This window comes from Rhincodon typus, chromosome 9, assembly GCF_021869965.1.
Source record: "Rhincodon typus isolate 14 chromosome 9, sRhiTyp1.1, whole genome shotgun sequence".
Taxonomy (NCBI): Eukaryota; Metazoa; Chordata; class Chondrichthyes; order Orectolobiformes; family Rhincodontidae; genus Rhincodon; species Rhincodon typus.
In genome coordinates this window covers 76,220,706-76,247,128 of record NC_063340.1, presented here as the reverse complement: position 1 = coordinate 76,247,128, position 26,423 = coordinate 76,220,706, and the positions used below count along the sequence as shown (strand labels likewise).

Below are 26,423 nucleotides of genomic sequence, written 5' to 3'. Positions count from 1 at the left end.
AACTTGAATGAACATTCAGGACTGTAATCTCTTACTGTTTGAAGGAAAAGACAAGATAGCAATAACAATAAAAGTGAAGGTTCTAAATTAAACTCTACACTCAAGCCTAAGTGCAGCCAAAAGGTTGAAGTATTACAAGCAACAGCTTCTGGGTGTAGCTCATAATGACAATGTTTCATACATTACAAGCAGTCTGAAGTGTCCCTTTTCCGTACAGTCAACTTATGAGCAGGCTGCCTAAAGTTCACTGACACAACAAAACATATATTAACTCTTGGATGACCACAATCACATTCTTGCACCCCAATACAAAACTTAGCCATGTTTCATTTCCCTAGTCAGGGCACTTCAAAACAACCACTTTGATAAAGCATGAAAATGTTCTTGAGGAATGTGATAAGGGACTAAATAAATGCTGATTATTTTTTCTTTGCTATTTTGTTTAAAAATAAGTTCAAAAATGTTACATTATCTCATTTTCCTTTGATTTTACGTCAGAGCTACTGAAGTGATAAATTTAAATGAAATCTTTTGCAAATGACATCTGCGTATTTTGTGAACTTCACTGCCACCAACTCCACTTCAAAGAAACATTTAAAGGCAAACATAAGAAACAAGAATCAGAGTAAGCCACATGGGCCCTTGAGCTTGCTCTGCCATTCAATTCGATTGTGACTGATCATTAGTCTCAACCCCAATTTCCTGCCCACCCCTTGTATCCATCGATTCCCTGACACCAAAAATCTTTCTCAGCCTTAAATGTATTCAACAAGAGCATCCACCATTTCCTAGGAAAGAGGATTCAAAAGAATCACAAAACTTTGAGGGGAAAAAAATTACCCTCATCTTAGTCTTAAATGATCAGCCTTTATCTTGAGATTGTGCCACTGTGTTCTAAGTTCCTCAACCAAGAGAAACAATTGCTCAGTATTTACCCCAGAACAGAAAGCACTCGTAACTGAACAAGTGACATGTCATGGACCGCTCCTTTACTGAGAAAACTTAGCATTCATATGACCAGAAGATTAGAGAGCAAAATCCAGAATCAATGTAACACAAGAACTTACCTGAATATCTTTGTACTTGTCTTTCAAATCCATGAGTCGATGGTATGCCTTAATGCCATCTCCAAATTCGCCAACATCTATGCAGGTAAATAAGTAGTTCTCCCAGATCTGCCAGTGCTCATAATTACATTTAATGGCTTCCTGGAGAGCTCGCAGAGCTTTGCTTCTATGTAATACAGAATTATATAACAAACCAGTCACACTTCCTGGATTTTACAGAGTTTTTGCATGATATGCTTGCATTGAGTTTGACTGACAAAAGTAAGGCTAAATAGTTTCTTTGTATCTTTTAATTCATAACCGGAGATGTTCACCAGCTAACGCTACAAAGGAAAATTTGCTTATTCTTTGCAAAAGAACGTTAAAAAACTTCCCCTGTTTTAAATCGAGTGTATTTCAAGAATACAATAGCACAAATTTTGATTTAGTTTTGTACTATAAGCATGTGCCCTCAGGTTTCAATCCTGCAATTGAGACAAAATACCTTAATTCTTTCGACAAACTATAGGTCAACGGCTTCTGGCTCAGATATTCCACGGCTTACAATGTAGTTGTACTGTATTGAAACATTATTGTAGAAAAGGCACAAGCAAGAAGGATCAGTCTATTAAACAACTCTGCGTGCTTATATCAAGTGTTTCAAAGTAAAAATATTAAGTCTATTGGATGCACTGACAAAGCAGACCTATTTGTCACAGCAATCCTGTATGAAATGTTTTCAATATAAGCTCTTAAATAGTCAGAAAGGCTCAAAAGTATAAGATATACAAAATTGTTCAGAATTCCTTTATTTTATAGTCTCACAATAACAGGTACATGTACACAACTTACTTTTCTTTTAATCGGATATACGCTGTTGACAGATTGTTCCAAGCTTCTGCATTCTGAAAGAATAGAAACATGTACAATGAATCCATACCTTCAACCGGAGATAGATCTGATGTAATGATTTCATATCTGCCCAGTTACAATACTTAAGATGCGGAGTTGCCGGTGTTGGACAGGAGTGGGCAAAGTCAGATGTCACACAACACCAGGTTATAGTCCAACAGGTTTATTTGGAATCACAAGCTTTCAGAGCACTGCTCCTTCGTCAGGTGATGAAAACTTGTGATTCCAGATAAACTTGTTGGACTATATCCTGGTGTCATGTGACTTCTGACTTTACAGGCTGATGGATCACTAAATTTCTAACAGTTCAAGGTTCACACTATGATGGAGAAATTGGATCATGTTGATGCTTTTTAAAACTGTTCTTTGCAAGGTTTAAACTTTCATTCTTAGTCCCATTTCTCATGATGCCTCCTTACCAATTCTTTCATGCTCTCTGACGTCAAAGATTCAGGTGAAATACCTGTAGGAGGAAGACTTGAAGGACAACAAAAGAAAGGTGAAAGTGCAGGACCAGCTCATTCAAAAAGCCTGCACAGACATAATGGATTACTTCTCGTATGTTTTCATGAAATTGATTCATCTTCAGTTTGGCATTAATTATTTAGATCACAGATTGAGACAACCGCTACAATAATCAAACTGTGTCAAAATTAAGTTAAGCAAGAATAACAAAAATTAGAGGTACACTGCGAGACTGTGCTACATCTGGGGGGTCAGGTCATTTTAAATTTTAAACTTTTCTTGGATCCCTAGCAGCTGCAATTTTCAAAACCATTATAGAGGAAAAGCTGGAAATAGAAATGGTCTAAAAGTTGGCATTTCATGGAAGCTAACTGAATGTTCTAGTTAAGACCTACACCACATGGGGCATATAATGTTCCATTCCACATAATTTTCTCTGTAATTGTTCACATGATCTCTAATTTCATGTTTGTCATGCTGAGGAATGTCAGCACTGGGACCGTTCTCTTATTCTGGTGCCCATTGTTTGCACTGACCATTTTGAGAGCTTGGAACACTCGCTCAGCAAAGCCATTAGAACTCAAACAGCCAAATGAGGGATAGCATATTGGAGCCTAGTCTTTATTCTTGAACAAATGTCACTGACATACACATAATACATCTTGTGCAGCTCAAACCACCAATCCATCTTTCAGCTTGATCACATATATATTTGCACAGGTGAGTTCCCAAACAAGACCCACCACTGGAATCCAACTGAATGGCCAATGATATAATACAATGACCACTGTCTGCCCGTTAACATGACTCAGTGGCAAGTAGCAGCAATCCTTGTTGTGAATTTTTCCATATTTGTTTGGCCAGAACATATTTTTCTCTAATAATTAGGAACTGAATAAATATTATAAAAATCACTGAATCAACCCTCTTTACCTAAATGGAGGTGGCTGAGAGAATTAAGACCATAATCACCCATTCCAAAATTCCACAATCAAATCTCCTGGGGAGTGTTGCTGAACAAAGAGACCATGGAGTGCTGATTCATAGTTCCTTGAAAGTGGAGTCACAGGTAGATAGGATCGTGAAGAAGGCATTTGGTATGCTTGCCTTTATTGGTCAGTGCATGGAGTATAGCAGTTGGGGGATCATGTTCCAGCTGTACAGGACATTGGTTCGGCTACTTTTGGAGTATTGCATGCAATTCTGGCCACCCTTCTATAGGAAGGATGTTGTGAAACTTGAAAGGGTTCAGAAAAGATTTACAAAGATGTTTCCAGGGTTGGAGGATTTGAACTATAGGGAAAGGCTGAACAGGCTGAGGCTATTTTCCCTGGAGCGTTGGAGGCTGAGGGGTGATCTTATAGCAGTTTATAAAATCAGGAGGGACATGGGTGGGATGAATAGTCAAGGTCTTTCCCTGAGGTGGGGCAGTCCAAAACTAGAGGGCACAGGTTTAAGGTGAATAGGGAAAGATATAAAAGGGACCTAAGGGGCAACATTTTCAGAGGGTGGTGCGTGTATGGAATAAGCTGCCAGAGGTGGTGGTGGTGGCTGGTATGGTTACAACATTTAAAAGGCATCTGGATGGGTATATGAATAGGAAAGGGTTAGAGGGATACGGGCCAAATGCTGGCAAATGGAACTAGATTTATATAGCATGGATGAGTTGGACTGAAGGCTGTTTCCATGCTGTGTATCTCTATGACTCTATTTGTCCATCACCCAAATCTCCACTTGTAAAATGTTGATGTATAGTTTAAATTGTCATCAATTAATTGTTCTATTCTTAGTCAAATCTACACATTGTAAAATAAAGGGCAACAGGTACATTACAGTATCACCACCTGTAAGTTCCCCTGCATATTGCACACTATTCCGAAATATATTGCCATTTCTTCATTACTACTGGGTCAAAATTCTAGAATTCCCTCCTCACCATATTTGTGGATGTACCCACAATACATGAACTAAGTTGTTCAAGCTGGCTTTTCACCTTCTCAATGGTAATTGGGAATGGGAAATAAATGCTGGTCCAGCCAGTGATACCTACAGCCCAAATAAGAGAACAAATAAACTGGGTGAAGGCTATACCCAGTTTACGGCTCAAAGTTCCAACAAAGGAATATCAAGAAGCTCTCTCACAATTAAATATATATCCAATCATAAGACTGTGCAAAGATACAAGATCAATTTCACAAAGATTGTTTCCAGTCATACAAGTACTCTGCACAAAACATACTCAAGTGCCTGTCATCGAGACAGTAAATCTCAGACTCCTCCTGTAGTACAGCAAGTGAAACTGAATGTTTCTGCCATCTGTATCTTTGATGATCAACCACCTGGACAGACATCAACTTTGATGTGGCTGTAACTCAAAAGGTAAATTGTATGATTTCCAGGCTCACTGAAAAATTCGGCCTGCAACAAATGGTTGACTGGCCTCAGCAGTGGTGACCAGTTGTCAATGACAAAGACCTTCTGCCTACCAACAATGATCCGATTGGCTCCCAGATAACTGAACAGCTTGTGTGTATAAACAATATGGTCAGAAGCCTTATGGCCACTGGAAAGGGAGAAGGTGTCTATTTCTTGCAGTAAAAAATACCTAAAGCCTGAAGACAGTCAGTACATTTCTCCTTACCAGTTGCTGTAAGCTATTGCTTTCAACCAGTAAGTCAGAGGCTTTATAAGATGTGAACCAGTCACTCTATACCTCCTGTAAGCAAGTGCAAGTACCTGGAGAAGAGAGATCGAGAAGCCAAAGGAATCCCGGAGAAGTCAAAGGATCATATCAGTGAACCTTGAGGACAGGGACCACTTAACTGTCTTCCCAGTCATTCCCTCCACCCGTGTCTGCATGTATGTGTGCGTGCGCGTGCGTGTGTAGAGGAGTTTTAGAAGGGGTTCAGAATTTTAACAGGTACAGCTAGATGCTGACAGTTCATAATTCTTTCCCTATAGCTAGAAACTATTTGCTTGTAATAAACAGTAATTCTTGATAAGTTCAGAAGCTTGGTCTGTGCTTTCTGTCAACCTGGGTCTAAAGGCAGATAAATTAGGGAATTTTGTATATTTTTAAAAAAAATTAACTTTTGCGATGACTCTAGGAATAGCAGGGGTTGATTTCCAGTGTGTTACCCCAAAAAGGCATGACAAATTAAGTGAGGAAGGAAAGAGCTTTGCTTTGGTGGATCCACAAGTAGTAAAGGATTTCACAGCATCTCAACAAAATAAATAATTTGGATAGACATGAAATGGCCAGGGCTTGCCCTGCACATTTGCCTTCAACTAAAAGCACAAAGTAATTGTTTTCACAGGATGATCCATTTTCATTTCTGATGCTTTTTAAAATAAGAAATTGCTTGTGACAGTGGCAATAATAAATCTGCAGGAGGTATGGGCTTTGTGTAAGCTAATGAACTGTTCCCATTAAATTCTACAAGTGGCTAGGAGCCATCAAAATGCCAAATCAAAATATTTACAGAAATATAAAGTGCAAACGTATTTCATAGAATCCCTCGGATAGTTTTAGTCACATGTATATACTATTCAGAATGATTTGCAATTCTATTACACATCAATGGGTGATGAATTAAAACACTTTACGTGCTTGCCTCTAAATTACTGTCATGATAGTAGTTTATTTAAGTAACATGCAGTCAAAGTTTAAGAACATTTTCAGCTGCTCCCTCTTCTCTGGCCATGTGGATGCTAAGCATACATAATAAGCTACACAAGTGCTGGGCATCTAAATCTAGCCACCAAACTATGTCCTTTAATTATATTTGTTGTAATTGCTTTTTCAAATTATGAAACTAACTTTACTTTAAATCTCGTGAAACACTACAGACTCTAAGATGTGTTCAGATTCTTAGATCCAAGCACTTTCTATGCCAAACTGAGTAGTTATAAATTCGGGACTGCAAGACTCCGGTATTATTCAGAAAAAGTATTCAAAAATAAATTGAGATATATTTGCACTATAACACAGAAGTAATGAATCAGCACTAACCTGAATACAGCATTATAGGTTAAATGTACATCAATTAGGTGTTAATTGTATTTAGATGGTGGCTATCAACTGGGGACTCACCTGTCTGTATTATGAAAGCAGACTTAAAGAGGGACAGTTGGTTAGAGGTACACAGTATGAATATGCCTCTCTGTAAATAAAAGCTTCTAACAGCATTAAGACCAGTTTTGATAAAGGGCCACATGCTTGAAAATGACAACTCTGTATCGCTGCTGCCAGACCTGCAAAGTTTCTTCAGCATTTTGTTTTTATTATTTTGAGTATTGTCTGTGTTTATTATTCTGTAAAGAATAAACCTCAGTTTTCTGTCCTTCAATGCCTGGCCATCTGAGTTCAAATTTTATCTTCTTCACGAATTGGGTTAAGTGAAATTCTGTCTCGTGTCAAACTTGATTATTATTCAAACATCAGACAATATTCAAATAACCATGCATTTTTCTTTAAGCATCTATGAAAAGCCTTAATTTTTTTCTCCAATAATGCCTTCCACATATAATGGAGGCTCTTTGCTGAATTTGGATGCTGTATGAAGTGGGCAAGTGATTTACCTCTAATGGTGAGAAATACCTACCTAACAGGGAAGCAGTGCACCATTTGAAAAACACAGACAAGTGGTAAAACAGATACCCACCTGGACAGTTCAGCCAGGCTACACTTCAAGCAAATAAAAAGAAACTGGCTCATATACCATAATTGCTGCCTTTAGAGTTATTTCTGTTCTGAGACAGGGTCCTTGCTGTATGGTACTTACATCAGGTTCCAACATCACACATTTTTGAAATGCTTTTGCAGCACCTTCGAACTTTTCCAACCCCAGATACGCACAGCCCAAAGAAAACCAAACTCCAAGCTGGAAAAAATACAGAAGACACGTTAAAATGTTTTTTTACAGCTATTAACGCTATAAACAAGTTAAACAAATCTTTACTCCATGTAACCAATCCCACAGTGATAGACAGAAATGGGATTCTCCATAACTATCAACTTTTTTACTACAGATTTTAAACCTTTATTCAAATAGTAACTTTCAATGAATCTAACTTAGACTTGATGCCAACACAAATACAGAACTGTACAGTTTAATGATGGAGTATTCAATCGGCTCACACACTGCACCCTGTCTTAGCATTGTCACGTTACATGCAACCCCACCACACTGTTCTGTATCTGTAAAATCTTCCTTTCTGTCCTGTTTTGACTCCGTCACCTTGATAATTTGTCATGATCTCTTTAATTTAATTAGTTTGTACACTTTTGGATTACTTATTACTTTGGTTAGACCCTCAGCATATGACTTTTATACCTATTATGTTATTCCAGTCATTTAGCTTGTCTCCAGCACCACCTTATTTTTAATTTTTGTAATTATCTCTCTGCCTCATGCAATCAGATTATAGGTCATCCCTTTGCTCATCATTCAGATGCTGACATTTTACTCACACCATCTGATACTCTTGATCACCTGCAGAGACCTATTATTCAGCTTGTTGGCACTCCACTCATACCATCCGTATGATCTTTTGATCTCTCTGCCTATAAATTCTGTGCCTGTCTGCTTCTCTCTCACTTCACCTGAAGGGGCAATACTCTGAAAGTTTGTGATTTCAAGTACACCTGTTGGACTACACCTGGTGTCGAGTGATTTCTGATCTTGTCCACCCCAGTCCAACACTGGCACCTCCACATCTTAGCACGGCCTGCCACCGAATCATAGAATCCCTACAGTGTGGAAACAGGCCATTCGGCCCAACAAGCCCACACCGACTCGCCCCTCTACACTATCCCTGTAACCCTGCATTTCCCATGGCCAATCCACCTCACCTGCACATCTTTGGACTGTGGGAGGAAACTGGAGCACCCGGAAGAAACCCACGCAGACACGGAGAGCATGTGCAAACTCCACACAGCTGCTCAAGCCTGGAATTGAACCTGGGTCCCTGGCACTGTGAGGCAGCAGTGCTGATGGTTAAACCAACCAATAGCTTCAAAAGGGCAAGCTCTAGCATTAATATGTCTATGCAGCTCCTCGATTTTAAGCAATGAAGCAAAGAGCCCCAAAGTTGAACCTTCACAGAGGTTCCGACAAGGCAAAATCTGTCCAACACTCATGGACCATGTAGCCCCAATTGCAATGTTGTCCCAGTGGAGAACAATTAACAGAACAAAGATCAAATACTGAACCTAGAAGTTTTCTGACTTATTAAACATCATACATTAGCACAATACATTATGCATTCGCTCACTATGATTTAAGATATGTGATTTATTATATATTAAAATCATTTATTTCAGGGTTTGAATTTTGAGCTAAAGGCATGACTTTCTAAACTGAGGGTGTGTGTTGGTGGAGTGATATTGGAAATTTGTTTGCATTGTGACAGTTTTTATGATTGGATAGAGTCAACATTGAGAATCTTGCTTTCAGTTTAGAAGAATCTGTTTTTTTTTTGGCTTAGGGAAAACCCATAACTTGGAAAGTTTCTCGTTTCACTTTATAGAAATCTTGGTTGAAGTTGGATGTAGGAACAGTTGTTCCTAAAGAAGAGTTCCCTCAGTGTAAGAGTTTTAGTTTGAAATTCCAGACTGAAAGCGTTGGGTTAGAACTGAGCAAATAATTAGCGAAGAGGCTATTAAACTCTCAAGACCAGGAACTGGAAAAAAGAGTTAAGTCACATCCATGGCTGCAATAGAGGTGGGGGGGAATCTCTCCAGTATTTCAGTATTGTAAAGGCATGGTTCTGGGATAAATGGGAGTGTATTTTTACCATGTGTTTCAAAATCTTTTAAGTTGGGTTATATGTGATAAGTTTGTTTATTCCACTTTTTCTTCATTTCACTTGCACAATAAACTTGAGTTTTATTATTAAAAATTGTGTGCTTGCCTTTCAATGAGATACCATCTCATTAAATAAGAAAAAAAGTGATCTATCAAGGCAGCTTTTAGTCTGGGATCTGACCAGTCCAACAGTAGAATCAGCAGGGATCATAAGGCTACTGAATTACTGGGAAAGTATCTCGAGAAACTAAATCTTCAGTCAACTGCTTTGAAGTCAAAGTTGCTGCATTGTCAAGAAGTGTACTCTGCAACCATGTGTCTGATTTGTTGCAAGGTGTTACTTGTGCTCTTTGCAATACATGTGAACTTCCATAAAAAATCCCGAGTTGCCATAAAATAGCCCAATTGCATTTACGTATGCACAATGGCTGACAGAAATCACAATCATTGGACTTCTTGATACCAACTACATTATGGATAGTCAAGTTTGCACGATGTTCACAGCTGAGATTAGATTTTGTGTTCCTCGATTATCCAGGAAAACTGAGATAAGGACAATCCGCACTGATTTGCTTCAAATACTCCGGAGCCAGAAAACTCAAGTTACACTCCTAGTTCTGTGTTGCTCTACACAAAGTGGAAGCAGAGCACAAGTGTCAACATCTTGTATTAAACTGTACTGCAGTTGACCAAGAGGGTTTTTAATAGACGCTATAAAGTTGACAGTTCCATTTCATTTCAGTAAGATATGTTGCTATTAGTTTCCATCTCCATTGCAATCCACCCTGTCTCCGCTTACATCCTTCTGAAACCCTCATTCACACCTTTGTTTTCCCAGACTTTATGATTTGAATGCTCTTCAGGCCAGCCTCAGATCTTCTACACTCCAATAATAGTTGACAAATGTGGATTTGGCCACAAATGAATAAAGCCATGCTGAAATCAACTTCACCAAAGCATCAGGGACTAAAAGAGATTTCCACTTGTCCCTCGAATTGAGGATGGCGTTTAGTCAGGGCTGCAAGTTTCTGCCGTGACCCTTCATGTGTCTGAAGAAGATTATTTTTAACCTCTCGATCGTCGAGCACGTGGGGAAGAATATCCCACATCGCAGTTGTAAGTCCAAAGTTCACGATTTACTCACTTTTTGTAAGCTTCTTCAAGCATTAATGTCAATCTTGCCATGCTTCAATGAGATCTCTCCTGGAACATTGGCCTTTTAAAAGTTTAGAGAACAGGACTTGGCAGAGGAGACTGTTTCCGGCCATCTGGACTCATCAAAGTTGATTTTGCAGGAGTTTTGCGGAATATCCCTAAGAAGGACACTAGTGTTTTTTTGATGGCCCTTCTACTGAACTGGAGGCTGGGGCGGAAGCATTGCAGATTCAATTTCTCAAGTGCTGTTAGGTTTCACTGATACACGGTCCAGGTCTCACTGTAGTGAGTGAGTGTGGAGATGACAACTGCTTTGTACATTAGGACTATAGTTGACTTGCAATGGTCTTTGCTTTCAAACACTCACTGATATTGTTTACAGAAGACTGAGCTGGCGCAGTGTTGGATCTCCTTATCAATTGCAATCTTTTGAACAGGTGGCTGCCATGATGTGGGAAGTGCTCAACATATTCCAGGGTCTAACCTTCAAACATACATGGAAGGTAGAGTGCTGGCCAGGTATAGGGTGACATTCGAGGTGTGTTCTAATAACATTGAAGGACTTGTTTATTGTATGCAGAATTGAAGAGATCAAGAGCGGCTTGCAAATCTGGTGCAAAGTGGGTAGAAACATCACAGCATATCTATAATGGTCAGTTTAGTTTTGGAATAGTGGTAACTAAGGTTAAAGGTTCTTAATCCATCCAACTATTCAGTTGCAAACGTGTCTACTAAAAATACAAAGCACATTGCCACAGCTGGCAATGGACTGGTCTAAGACAAGGGATAGAATTACTTGGACTGTACAAAATGTAAAGAGGTCTTTTTACAATTCACTGACAAGACTTTCAAACAGTAGTCAGGTTGACAGAGCTAAGCAAATAATTCTTTGCTGACTGTAGACTATCCTGTGCAATCATTTTTAATGAAACTAAAAGTCAAGCTTTTTGTTCAAAACCAGCAGACTCTGTGATTAATGTGTAGGCATTACAAAAGGTTTGGTTAATTTTGACTGACAAGTGAGGTGATATCAAACAGACGCTATTTACCTTCATGGCAGACTAGGTCACATGACTTTGTCTCGGATCACTTTACTCTTTCTCCCACTCAGGAGGGCCAAGAACAGTCAACACACTTACACAAGAGAGCCACAGTTAAGCTTTCCAACAGACAAAGAATTAAAAACTAATTGCACATCAACTTAACCTTAAGATCTGTTTAAGATAGAGCAGACACATAGGGAAGTGCTGCAGTAAGGTAGGCTCTTACTTCACATGCTGGCCTTCAATTTTTTTTTAATGGATTGCCCTGCATTGTCAGAAAATGTATTCCACATCCTGTAATGCACAGGGAACAGTTGTGAAGGTTCAAGACAAAGAAAACAGATATGCTAAAAGAGAGTAAGGCATCGCACATAAAGCAAAGAATACACAGCTGAATTGACAGAAAATTTCAGCAAAGTTAAAGTTACAACTTTGTAATGTTGCAGGATTAGTAATTGTAGCCTAGGGTAATGTCCTAGGGACGTTATGGCATGGCAGCTGGTGGAATTCAAATTAAATTAATAAATCTGGAACTGAAAGCTACTCTCAGTAATCCTGACCTTCAACAATGGTTGTTAAAGTGCCATCTGGTTCAATTTGTCCTTTAGGGAAGCAAATCTGCAATGTTTACCTAGTCTGGTCTACACCTGACTCCAGATCCAAAGCAATATGGTCGACTCTTAACTGCCCTCTTAAGCAGTTGAGCAAGCCACTCAAGGGCAATTAGAATGGGTAAAAAATGGCCTTGCCAATGTGGCCCAAATCTCATTTAAAAAAGATACATTTCAAAAATTAAAGGCGCCAACAAAGAATATGGATTAGGAAAAGCAGAAGTGAGATTTTCTTAAAAAGTAGTTGAAAGCAAAATGAGAGGGTGGGAATGGGCAATTGGAAAAACTATTTAAGTGTTGGGATAATGTTAAATTCATCAGTTGAGAAAAGGAATCTAAATATAATGGTTTAAAATGATAGCACAATTTAGTGATACCTGTTAGTTTTAACCCAATGGAACGGAGACTAAATTCACCAATGACAGTTATCAAGTTTAGGGTTGACCTCTTATTGGTCAGACAAAGCGGCAGTCATTGCACTATTGGATTCTCAGAGTTAGGTGTTGACTTGATGTAAGATAGGAAGATGGTTGTAGTTGGTCAAGGTCAGACATCTCAGCTCCAGGACATCTCTGCATGAGTTCCTCAGGGTAGTGTTCTAGGCACAACCATCTTCAGCTGCTTCATCAATGACCTTTCCTCCCTCATAAGGTCATAAGTGGGGATGTTTCCTGATGATACATGTAGCAAGTAAAATTCACGCCACACAAATGCCAGGCAATGACCATCTCCAATAACAGTCAATCTAATCGCCACCACTTGACATTCAATGGTGTTACTATCACAGAAACCCCCATTATCTACATCCTGGGGGTTACTACTGAACAGAAACTTAACTGGACTCACCACATACAGTGGCTATAAGAGCAGGATAGGAATACTGTGGGAGCAACACACTTCCTGGCTCCCCAAGGCCTGTCAACCTTCTACAAGGCAGAAATCAGGAGTGTGATAGAATACTGCCCACTTGGATGGGTGCAGCTCCAACAACACTCAAGAAGCTTGACATCATCCAGGACAAAGCAGCCCGCTTGACTGGCACCACATCCACAAGCATCCACTCCCTCCATTGCTGACGCTCAGTAGCAGTAGTGTGTATATCTACAAGAAGCACTGCAGAAATTCACGAAAGATCCTTAGACAGCACCTTCCAAAGCCAAGACACTTCCATCAAGAAGAACAAGGGCAGCAGATACATGGGAACATCATCACCTGGAAACTCCCCTCCAAGCCACTCACCATCCAGAGTGGAAATAGTTCACTGTTCCTTCACTGTCGCTGGGTCAAAATCCTGGAATTCCCTCCCTAAGGGTATTATGGGACAACCTGAGGCTTGTGGATTGCAGCAGTTCAAAAAGGCAGCTCACCACCGCCCTCTCAGGGGCAACAAAGGACAGGCAATAAATGCTGGTCAGCCAGTGATGCCCACACCCCACCACTGAATAAAAATACAGTTTTGTGCAGCCTTCCTGATCAATATTTCCATTGACTTTTAAGCTCTTTACAGGTCATCCCACTATCCATGTGTTTCTTTCCCCTTATTTTTGTTCTATTCCTGTTAAATTCTGCTCATTTGCAATTTTCTTTTCAATTTCTGAAGGGTTACATGCATGAACTATTTGCTTCCATTCAGATAAACATAACAGCTAGTAACAGGAGTAGGAAATTTGGCCCCTTCAGCCTGCTCTGCCATTTAATATGATCATGGCTGATCTCATTTCAGCTTCAACTCCACTTTCCCCATAACCCTTCAACCCATTACTAATTAAAAATCTGTCTATTTCCTCCTCAAATTTATTTAGTGTCCCAGCATCCACCACTCTCCACGGTAGTCAATTCCACAGATTTACAACCCTTTGAGAGAAGTAATTCCTCATCATCTCAGTTTTAAATCTACCCTTAGACTAAAACTATGACCTCTTGTTCTAGACTGTCCTACAAGTGGAAACATCTGCTCTATGTCTACTTTATTAATCCCTTTTTGCATCTTAAGATACCTCAATGACATTTCCTCTCATCCTTTGAAACTCTAGCATGTATAGGCCTAAACTGCTCAATCTATCCTCACAAAACAAGCCTTTCAACTCTGGAATTCATCAAGTGAACCTTCTCTGAGCTGCCTCCAATGCAATTACATCCTTCATCAAGAAAGGGGCCCAAACTGCATGCAGTTATCCAACTGAAACTAAAGTACTGTAGATATTGAAAACTTGAAATGAAAACTGGAAGCGCTGGAGAAACTCGACAGCACCTGTGGAAAGTGAAATACATTTAACATGGAGTTCAAAATGACTCACTGAACTTGAAATATTAAGTCTGGTTAACTTCCATTCCAACACTGGCAGACCAGCATTTTGTGTCTTTTCTGCTTGCCACTTCTAGTTTATTTTATTTCTCTCTGCCTAATTTGTAATTAGTCAATAACCCCTTAAATCATCCAAGTGAATTCTCATTTAGTTATGATTAACAAATAAGGAGCTACAACTCTGCATTCCCATTTGGGTTTCAATTGCATCATCTCATCAACAATTAGTGTAATGCAAATGCCAAAAGCAACCCATACAATTGCGGCATAGATTTGTCCTGGACGACTTCTAGCAATGAGGTGTCACTAGGGGACAAACACCATTTTGAACATTAAAACTAACACATTTTTAGCTTGGACACTAATGCATAACTCCTGGGTTCAAAACGCACTCATCAAACATTCAATGGGCATTTTTGGCAGGACATGAGTTTAACATAATGTTCTTGAGGTGATGCCAGTAGTTATGCAAATATGGAATGAAAGTTCTACAATGCTGAGCTCTTAAATAAATCCAGAAGGTGGCATTTTTCAATCTGGTTATATACAATAAAATCTTTCAACTTATTGGAGCCACAAGTATGCTCTTGAAGATACCTATACAAGTTGGGCTAGGTTTAATGAAATACTCCATGGAACAGAGAACGCAATGAAAGAGAAAATCATTCAGAAACTTGCTAGATTGTCACCCAGAATTTTATGTTAATAGAATTACAACTTAGCATCCTGGGAAATGGGTACTGATCCCAGCACATTCTTTTCTAAAAAAAACCCCTCCAAAATAAAGAAGAATACCAGCTCATTTAAGGTAAAATAAAATGAATCTGTCAGGTCTTTTCATCACAAGAGAACAGAATACTTTTTTTTAAGCAGTTCTGCTCTGCAACCCCTTTTACAATGAAATTATATTGGCTGTTAGTATCTTTGGAAAGTGATGAAATATCTTGAAGTTGGTGAAATTTTTTTCAATTTCACTTCTGAAATGTTTTTCTACATCGAAGGCTGTATATATCCTTGCAAACTGTGGACAGGATATAAATCTTGTCAACGAACGCATGAAAAGCAACAACTTCACTGCCATAATCTTCCCTTTCCCTGACATTTCCACTAGGAGAAGAATTCTGAAGTACAACTTGCCTTTATATAGCACCTTTAATTTCACATGTTTCACAGAAGTATTATCAAACAAAATGTGACACCTAGTCGCATGAAGAAATATTGGGGCAAGTGAGCAAGAACTTAGTCAAAGAGGTAGAGTTTAAAGGATAATGTAAAAGAGGAGGAGTACAGAGGCAGAGGAATTTGGGGGAGTAAGCTCCAGAGCGTTGGGCCTTTGCAGCCAAGGATACAGCTGCAAATGGCAGAGCGATTAAAATCAGGAAGCACAAGTCTGGAACTGGGGATACTTTTAATCAGCCTGTTAAAATATGCTATGACAACTCTGGAGAAGGCGGGGCTTGAACATGGACTATACAGATCTGAGGGTTGTCAGGGTGAAGTAGAAAATAAGTGTTGAATCAAACAGTAGCAGTGATTACCAATCTGTAGAGGGCTTCTTATAGTCAAATGGCCACTCTCAACTAGTGTTATAACATATATTTTTAACCCAGTAGGTTACTGAGGTACATATATTAGATTTAAGAGTCTACATTAAACTGAACTGTGCAATTATCAGGGACCAACTGAAGTCACTCATTAATCCTTATTGTGCTAAATAAACTGATTAATCTGTTGAGGTACAGATTTAAGGTTAAAGGAGTAGGAGAAGCTGACATAAATGAAATAGTGGTTAGGTCATGTGAAGGCAAGGCTTTAAAAGTCTACAGGGTTATAACTCACTAAGAGATAGCAAGAACTACAGATGCTGGAGTCAGAGATAACACAGTCTATCTGTGCTGCAGGAATGTCCTGACCCGAAATGTCAACTCTCCTGCTCCTCTAATGCTGCCTGGCCTGCTGTGTTCCTCCAGCTCCACACTGTGTTATTTATAAATCCATGGTCCACGGTAACTGATGGACTGAAATCAGATTTTATAAAGGGCAAAGAGTTTCATATCTGCAGAACTTCACTATTTTGGAGATAGTAAGAACTGCTGATGCTGGAGTCTGAGATAACACAGCATGGAGCCGGAGGAACACAGCAGGTGAGGCAGCATCAGAGAAGCAGAAAAGCTGACCTTTCGGGTTGGGACCCTTCTTCAGAAAATCTGACACACAGTTGCATGAAGAAATATTGGGGCAAGTGACTAAGAACTTATTCAAAGAGGTAGAGTTTAAAGGACAATGTCTTTTTAATCCCTTTGAGCAAGTCTAACTGAAACAACCTTTGCACAATATGCAGCATATTACATCTAGCTCCAGAATAAAATCTACTTTACATTAAATTAAACTGACAAACTTTCTTTCTTTGGAAAAACACTTTAGATTGGAGGGGGTGAAAACGATGTTGGAATTTTTAAACTGTTGATGACCTGCTTCTCATCTGGGAAACAAGCAATGAGAGGAAAAGCTGCACCCAATTGTTCACCTGAACCAACTGACAGACAGGCCTCTTAATAGCTGCTCAGCATTCCCATTTAACATTGAGTGTAGGATAACTGAGTATATACACTCGGGTGGTACCTGAGCTTGCAAAGTAAATCCTAGTCTTGTTTTTCACAATTCATGAGCAAACTTACCAGAGAGGCTTGAAGGAATGAAAATTGAAGGGATGGTCCAGGAAGGAGGGTATTAGGTTCCTGGCACATTAGGACCAGTTCTGGAGCAACAGGACCTGTGCAGTATTCAAGACAGCCAATGTCCTGGAGCTGCAATTTGCTGTCTGCAATGTATTTTGGGGAAGGGAACCAGGATGTAGTACTAGAAAGGAAAATAAGATACTGTCCAAAGTACTGAGAGAGACAAATAGTGCTTGAGTATGAAATAGATAGGAATACAGTAACAGAGAATGCAATAAGGTCTAAACTGGGTGAAACACAGTGAAGGTATAATATTGCACATTACAGAGTAAAATAGATTGATGAACTGTATGTGCAGATAATAATACACGAATATGATTCTGTGGTCAACAATGGACACCGGACTCAACATACAACATCACTGGTTACTACCACTAAATTTGTTACAGGATTGTCACAGTGCAGGAAGCGGCTATTTGGCCCATTAGCTCTGTACTAGCTATTACATATTTCTGGATACATAAAGCTCAAGCAAGATTGGGAAGGAAAGAAAGGAAGAGGGGTGACAGCATAATCAGAACATTACACTATTCGACTTCCTCAAAGAGAGGTAAGAACAGAAATTTTTTGGTTAGTAGCAAAAAGTGGTTTAGTTAATGGTAAGAAATGAGGATAGGTCACTGAATGATGGAAAAAAGAGATAAAAGAGCAAAACAGAGAGAAGGGTTTTTTGAAGTGTATTCAAAAGAATTTTCTTGATCAGTATGTTTCGGCCATCAAGGAAGAAGATATGGTTGGGGCAGGTTCTAAGGAATAATGAATAATATGAACCCAGGGTCAGTAAGGGCACAGTCAGTATAATCTCAGAATGCTCAGTTTGGCCTTGGAAAAAGACAAGGTATAATCTAGAGTAGAAATACTTAATTAAAATAAGGTTAATTTCAGTGGGGTAAGAACAGACCAGATGAATTATAATTAATGACCTCAAGACAAAATGTAACACAATTATGTTTCTTTAAGGATATGGCTTGGCTACAGCCAAGGTATAATCACACAAAGGGGAAAGGGAGAGGAATAAAGCCAATGTTTCCTGGATGATGAAAGAAATAGAGAGCAAGATGAAAGAAGGACAGATGCCAGATTTATAATATGCATGAGAACCTGGTTGAGTATAAAAAGCTCAGAAGGGAAGTAAAATGGATATAGGAGAGGAAAGAGTATGACAGGAGACTGGTGACTAACATAAAAGGAAATCCAGAAGTCCTCTCTTGGTGTATAGGTAATAAAAGCATCGCAAGAGAGAGGATAGGGGCAACTAGGGAGCAAAAAGCAGACCTGTGCATGGAGACATAGGTCATGTCTGATGCATTAAATGAGCACTTTACAACTTTCTCTCCCCGTGAAGATGATACTGCTGAAGTCATAGCGAAAGAAGATTGAGGCATTGAAATGCCTGAAAATAGATGGAAAGCAAGTATTTAAATATCACCAGGGTTAGCGAGACACCTCTGAAGATGTAGAGGGAAGTAAGGGAGGAAAGTGCTTTGGCACTAATCATAATCCTCCAATCCTCCTTGGATACATAGGTGGTGTTAGAGGAGAATGGCAAATGCTATACTCTTTGCTCAAAAACAGATGTACCTAGAAACTAGCAGCCACTCAATTCAACTCCAGTAGCAGGAAAGCTTTTAGCAACTATAATCTGGGATTAAATTAAATCGCTCGGATAAATGTGGATTAACTAAGGAAAGTTTGCATGGAATGGCTGAAGGTAAACTGGGTGTAACAAACTAACTTCAGATATAACAAGGATGATTGCTGAGGATAATGCCATTGATGTGGTGTTAAACTTCCATATAATATGTTTTCCAGTAATGTTGAAGCCCATGAAATAAAATGGACAGTGGCAGCAGAGATGAGAAGTTGGGGGTGTGACAGGAAACAGAGAGCAATGATGAATGGTTGTTTTTTGGAGTGGACTGAGTTACACACAGGGTTCTCTTTGGTCATTACCAGCATCATTCCTTTAATGGAAATGACCAAGACATGGACACAAATTCAAAATGTGTACAGGATACAAAAAGCTGTAACTTTTATAAACTGCAAAGAGGATAGTGATAGAATTCAAGATAGTATAGGCTAGTGCAAAGTGGCAGCTGAAATTTAACAGAGACATAATAACATTTCAGCCTATGTGCACAACCCACAAAACCCTCACCCCAAAGCCACCTGCGTGAAGTTTGGCTCCAGACAGGAGCTATCCCATTTTCCATTTCTACCAAGCAAGTGAAATAAAATCTTAATCTGTTCTGACTTGAAAATGGTTCATAGTTAAATTTTGTTCCATACTAATAATATGCAATACCCCATCATCCCAGCTCCAAGCCTCAATCACATCTTCACTCCCAAATACCATATGTTCTCCCTCCTTGGTGTGCTTGATCCACTGATGAGCCTCACACCCTGTCTTTCTAATCCAGGCACAATAGACATGTTTTCTTATTTTTCACATTTAACAATTTCTACTTCAGCTGCTTGCATGTGGTGTGGGAGGCCCTCTGTCTGACACAAGGCAATGAGCGACCATCTGTAACTTCTGGACTAGAGTGTAGCTCAATTATCCAAAGTGTTTAGCATCAGACTCAACAATTTACATTGCACTGATGTCCAGTGGGTCTGACTGATTGCAGGCAGTGGACCTATTGGCTCGGAAGAAACACAGACTACACAAATCAACCAGGAAATGGCAGTATTGACTGAAAATTACTGGCAGGTGTGAAATGACATATTAAAAGTATGCAGGTTTCAATACAAACACCTCCCTTCGATACAATTCAGAACCCACTTTATTTTCCCACAAAACATTAAGCTCAACAAGAGAAGGTGAACAACTTGCAAATTAACTTGTCTCCCCACCTGTAAGCAGTTGATCTGCACTGATCGCTCAAAGCATTCCACACATTGTCTGAGCTCATGGTTACGGAGGTGCAGCAGCCCTTTGGAGCGCTGAGCACGGGCACTGCGATAATTGGATAGCTCCCAGGCCTTGTCGTAGTACTGGTGGTCATTCAGCACATCTCCCAAGAGGCAGTACAAAGTGGGTGTCTCCTTCTTCTCGAGCTCCCTGCGAAGAACCTCTTCTGCCTGAAAAATGACAAGAAGATGCAATCAAACCCTAAACAAGTCCAGCAACACTCCTTTGTTAAGGAGTTTCGGCCTGAAACACTGACTTTCCTGCTTCTCTGATGCTGACTGGCTGTGCTTTTCCAGCCTCACACCTGTAGATTCTGGCTTCCAGCATCTGCAGTCCTTATTGTGTACACGTGGGTCCTCAATCTCCACCCAGTGCTTTTCCAAAGAGCTGTGATTCACAAATTTGCTTTCATCAGCAACATGAACTCATTTATGATGTTTTTTATGGTACTGGAGCTTATTTGCGTTATACTAGGTATGGGAGATCACTAAACAAGAGAATCATAGAACACTGAAGGTGGACATTCAGCTGATCGTATTTGTGCTGGCTCTTTCAACAAGCTCTCTAATTAGTCACGCTCCCCAGCTCTTTCTGCATTTCCGTGTAAATGCTTTCTTCTAGAATCATAGAAAATTTACAGCACAAAAGAATCCACTTGGTTTATAATGTCTGCACCAGCCCAAAACAAAAGAGTCACTTAGTCTAATCTCATTTCCAGCATTGATTTCACAGACCTGCTGGTACAGCAATTGAGACATCTCGTAAATGAATCAAAGGTTTCTGCCTCTATTTCTGGCGACAAGTTCAAGGCCCGTACCATCCTCTGAATGAAAAACATCTTCCCCATTTACCCTTAATCTTTCTGCCAATCAGTTTAAATCTATTGACGCTAGTAGCTGCTGAAGGCTTTTCCCCTTCCAAACTTTCCAGGTCTCTCTCAATTTTGTACATCTCAATCAAATCTTGCCTCACTGCCCTTTGTCCCAATGCATAAAGATTAGTCTATCTCAACTTTCAAGTATTCTTCTCAAGTATTTGTCCAATTCGTTAGAAAGCTACTAGTTAATCTACTTCCGCTGCCCTTTCAATCAGCACATTTCAAATCATAATTTGTGCAAGATCATTTCTCATCTCCCTTGTTTTTGTTTGCAAATTATTCCAAATATTTCACCTCTGGTTACAACTTTCCAATGATCAAAGGTACAACTATCAAAGCACCTAATTTTGAACAGCGCTATTAAATTTCACCTTAACCTTCCCATCCAAAGGAGAAAAATCTTAGTTTCTATCGTCTGTCCACAGAAATGAAGTCTCTAATCCCTACTATCATGGTAATAGCCCTCATCTGGCCACTCATAGACGTGGATGATGACTGTGTGGTAGACCTCAGTTCAATTCTTTCATAGAGCATCATTGCTGTGTAGCCCTCAGCATTACCTTGTATCATTACCAAAGCCTTCACTGATATCATGACCTACCAATAGGCTTGTTACTCCCACAATTTGAGTGAAATGAATCTTGATGCATTTTACCTGTAAGGTATTTTTTCCCTTTTCACAGAACTACTGAAGCCATTATACTGTGAACTTCTGGGCAATCACCGTCAAACAGTAATAATTGTTCAACGTCTTGTTCTCAGCTGTGATGAATTAATTTTTGATAAGCAGAGCATCAAGCAAAAGGTTTTTTTTGTACATGAAGTTACAGTAAAAAAAGCACATTTGTATTTTGTGAGGTAGCACGGAAAATGAGGAATTAAAAATATTAAATATATTCTGCGGCTGTGGTTTTCAAAGATCATTCTGAATAGTCTTCAATAATGAAAACATATTGTTTGAGCCCCTTTTCCTGTGCTTCTCGGTAGAATGCTTCATCAGGGAAGCAAAGCCTGGTATACTCAATAAACAAGATAAATTGGCTCCTTCTTATGGACTGGCATAGTTATATACCATCACTCAAACTCTGGCACTAGGTCACAGAGAGTTAGTGCCAACATCAATATCATAAGCTAATTTCCACATCCAGTGATTAAGCAGTAGAATAAAAAGCTAGTGTACTATACTATCAGACACACATGTTCATTCTGAGCTAGGGGACCAACCACGGCGCCATGTGGAAATCGAGTGTCTCAATTTGTGTGGTTAAAAAATAGTGCAACTTCTGTCAGTCTGGCTGTTCAACACTTTCTTCTCATCAGCTCAGCATGGGTAAGCCTTGCTAGTGCAAAATGACTGGCTTTTTTCTCATCCTCCAACCTCCTACCAAACTAATACCCCAAGCTTCAATACAATTGTCTGGAAAAATGTAGCTTTGACAAGGGAAGTTTTTTTTTAAAATCAAAAAAAAAATGGAAAGGAAACGCTGAGCAGAAAAAATACTATGAAAAAAAGAGATTAGAAATTAATTCCATTTCTAATCCTTTATCATAAATCAGCATCAATACTTTTCAAGAACCAAGATTATTTTTCTTGTCATCAGTCTTTCTCCCCTCACCAAAATAATCATTACTCATCTGTGAATCCTGATGATGTATTAAGCAGGAAAGTCAGCAGTATCAGTGAAGCTTAATCCATCTATCATTCAATACCCTAAAAGATCACTTGAAATACAACTGGAATGGGAGCTAGCTGATTTTGTTTCATTAATCCAGAGGTGCTTAGCTGAGTTGTAACCACAAATCTGCCTCCACATCCTGGTTCAATTAGTTCAACCTGGACTGGGGATCTGTAACCTGGAGCATTTCTGTTTTCTGCTTTGTGAGCCACTCAGAGTTAATTTTAAAACAAATGGTAGTGCGCCTTTCTAGAGATACCAAACTCAGGCCAATGTGAGAGTAAGAGGTTCAGATAGTGAACACCAACTCGATAATCAGATAAGCCAGCAAGTAGCAGTGTTTTTAAACAATGCATTATATTTGGACTTTCAAACTATTTTCTTAACGCTGAATTGCACCGTGCGGAGAAGCAATACTGAGCAGAAGCATAGTGAAAATTTCCTGCCAACCTGGAGAAGCTACATGCAAGCTGATAGTCAGAACTATGTGATCCCACCACATCAAATTGTAACTGATGATGGCCAACTAAATGGAGGAGGAAGCTCCACTAATACCTCCAGCTTCGACGATGCAGAACCCAGAACATCAATGCAAAAGATATTTGCTGTCATCTTCAGACAAAAGTGCTGAACTGGATGATCCATCTCAGACTTCCTCCTCAATCCACAGCATCACAGAAATAAGACTGTAGGAAATAGGAACAGGAGTGAGCCGTTCAGCCCCTTGAGCCTGCTTCGCCATTCAAAAGGATCATGGCTGATCTGACATTCCTCATGTCCATCTTCCTGCATTTTTCCCATAACGTTTGATTCCCCTACTGATCAAGAATCTATTTATCTCAGCTTTAAATATAACAAGGACCCTGCCCCCACAGCTCTATGCAGCAAGGAGTTCCAAAGACACTCAATCCTCCGAGACAAGAAACTCTTCCTTATCTCAATCTTAGATTGGTGCCCCTTACTTCTGATTCTATGCTCTCTGGTTCTAAACTCTCCTGAGGAGAAACATCCTCTCAACATCTACCCTGTCAGGCCCCTTAAATATCTTATATGTTTCAATGAGATCACTTCTCATTCTTCTAAACTCCAGTGAGTAGAGTACCAATCTGTTTAGCCTTTGCTCAAAAGACAATCCCTATATACCAGGGACCATCCTAGTGAACCTTCTCTGAACTGCCTCCAATTAAATAATATCTTTCCTTAAATAAGGCAACAAAGATTCCCATAGTACTGCAGATGTGGGCTCACCAGCACCTTGCAGTAACACTTCCTCACTCTTATACTCCAACCCCCTTGAAATAAGGGGCCAACATTCCATTAGCCTTCCTGATTACTTGCTGCACCTGTGTTAGCTTTCTGTGTTTCATGCACAAGTACCTCCAAGTCCCTCTGTGTTGCAGCTTTCTGCAGTTCTTTTCCATTTAAACAAAACTCTGCTCTTTTGTTCTCCCTTCCAAAATGATCAACAAATCATCCAATTTGGTTCACTCTAGTGACAAAGAAGATGAGGTGGCATAGTGGGAATGTCACTGGACTAGTATTCCAGAGGCTTAAGTTAATGCTTTGGGCAGATGAGCCTTCCAAATCTGTTTTCCAAATATGGTCTATGATTCCAGATTCACAGAAATATAGTTTACTCTTAACTGTCAGCTGAAATGGCTGAGCAAGTCACTTAGTGCAAGAGCATTTTTTTGTTTATTATTGATTCATATGATGTGGCATCGCTGATAGGACACTATTTATTGCCCATCTCTAACTGCACTTGAGAAGGTGGTGGTGAGCCGTCCTGAGACCCAGGACTTTGACTCAGCAACACTGATGGGGCAGTGATCAGCTACTAGGGTCATGAGTTTAGAAGATGCCATGGTGACACAGTAGTAAGCTGTTGTAGTGCACATTGTAAATGATACACACTGCTCACACAGTCCTTTGGTGGTGTAGACATGGAGTGCTGAAGGTGGTCGATATGGTGCCAATCAAGTGTGTTGTATTGTCCTGGATGGTGCTGAGCTTGAGTGTTGCTGGAGCTGCACCCATCCAAACAATGGAAAGTATTCCCTCACACTTGTGGGAGTGGGGAGTCAGGAAATGACTGACTCGGCATAGAATTCCTAACCTCTGACATGCTCTTGTCGCCGCAATATTTATATGGTTGGTCCAGTTCAATTTTTGCTCAACGGTAATCATTGGATGGTGAGTGGGAGATTTAGTGATAATAATGCAACTGAATGTCCAGAGACGATGGTTAAGTTCTCTCTTGTTGGAATTGGTCATTGCCTGGCTTCTGTGTGGTGCAAATGCTACTTGTCATGTATCAGCCCAAACCTGGATATTGTGCAGGCTTTATTTGTATATGGACTGCTTCAGTGTCTGAGGAGTCATGAATGGAGCTGAACATGTGCATTCATCAATGAACACCCCTAGTTCTGACTTTATAATGAAGGGAAGATCACTGATGAAGCAGCAGGAGACGGTTAGATAGCAAATGCAGACCCTGTCAGTGACACACACATCCCTTAAAGAAGAACAAAGTTTAAAAATGTTAAGAAACACCTGAAGGCTTTGAACACTGCAAAGTCTATAGAGCTGAGTATATTAAAATAAAGGAAACCTCTAGAGTGTAGAATGCTTTTGGACCTAAGGAATTAATGTGAAACAGAAAATGTCTGGGTGTCAAATATAGGTTTTACAAAATTACACCAGTCATTTGTAAACCCTCCTTTTGAGAAATAAAAATTGAGAATCTTTGCTAGAAGACAATGTTTTTTCACCGCAATTTCTGCCTGACTAAGCAGCTGTAACTGTTAAAAACAAAGAGCCACAGTTTTAAACTGCACCTTTTAAGCCTTTCAGAAGAACATCCCCTTTTTCATAAATCTTTTCTTCCCAAGATTTCAAAGACTTTTAGAACAAACTGATAAAATTTAGTTAATATTGTACAGAGGCAGATTTTGTATTCAATTCAATGCTAGAACTCTCAAATTACTGAGAACAAGCAGGTTGAAAGAAGAACTTGTTCTTATCTTTTTGTCGTTATTTCCATGAAAACAAAAATCCAAAGATAACCTGTGCGAAACACAGCCCAACTGTTAGGTCCAAGAAGAGTGCTCACTCACCTTTCCATGTTGCCCAATTCTTTCGTAGCAAATAACAACATCTTCCCACATCTCTAACTGCTCGAAGATCTGTTGAGCTGAGCTAGTACAACCCAGGTCAAACAGAAGAGTCGCAAGCTGACGCTAATAGAAAAGGATAAAAGTTTTTAGAACTCCAACAATATATTCATCTGATTTATTCTTCATGTGACAAAGAACATTTGCTCTAAGGGAGCTTTAAACGATGACTGCCGAAGAAGAAATTTCTCAAAGTCTAAGTGAATTTGGATGCTAATTTTGTTGCCAAATTCAGTGCACTCTGAGACCGGGTGACAAAAACTTACACTGCATGTAAAACTGAAAAATCAAACAGAAACCTGGAAAAAACACATTTCAGGTTTCCACTTGGCTTAGTGGTCATGTTCTCAAGTCTGAGTCAGAATGTGTCAAAGTCTCAGAATCCACAAGGTTCTAACACAAAAATTAGATTGTCATCTTGCGCCATACCGAGACAGCACTACTTGCATAAGACGCTAAACTAGTCCCATTATGCTCTTTAGAGATGAAAAGGACGTTAAAGATTCACACACATACCTGGACAGCATAGTGTGGAGGCACTTGACAACAGTAGAAGATCTTTAAACGTTCCACTACAGGTGTGGTCTTGTCTTCAAAGTGATCTGCAAGAGCCTAAGCAGGAAAAGTAAAGCATTAATTTACACCGTACAGCAAACTCCAAATCAGATATAGTGGGAACTGCAGATGCTGGAGAACCTG

At 39.6% G+C, this 26,423-nt stretch overlaps 1 protein-coding gene across 1 annotated transcript in view; it reads right to left on the bottom strand.

The window, feature by feature from the left end:
• Window positions 1-100: 100 nt before the first annotated feature.
• Window positions 101-26,423, bottom strand: part of LOC109921949 (tetratricopeptide repeat protein 27) — a 27,048-nt gene continuing 725 nt past the window's right edge. Inside the window, exons 2-8 of the mRNA XM_048601361.1 lie at window positions 26,241-26,336; window positions 25,668-25,790; window positions 19,941-20,168; window positions 7,208-7,306; window positions 1,899-1,951; window positions 1,068-1,233; window positions 101-106 (exon numbers count right to left, since the gene is read on the bottom strand). Of these exons, the coding sequence (XP_048457318.1) occupies window positions 101-106; window positions 1,068-1,233; window positions 1,899-1,951; window positions 7,208-7,306; window positions 19,941-20,168; window positions 25,668-25,790; window positions 26,241-26,336 (771 nt within the window). The remainder of the gene's footprint in view (window positions 107-1,067; window positions 1,234-1,898; window positions 1,952-7,207; window positions 7,307-19,940; window positions 20,169-25,667; window positions 25,791-26,240; window positions 26,337-26,423) is intronic.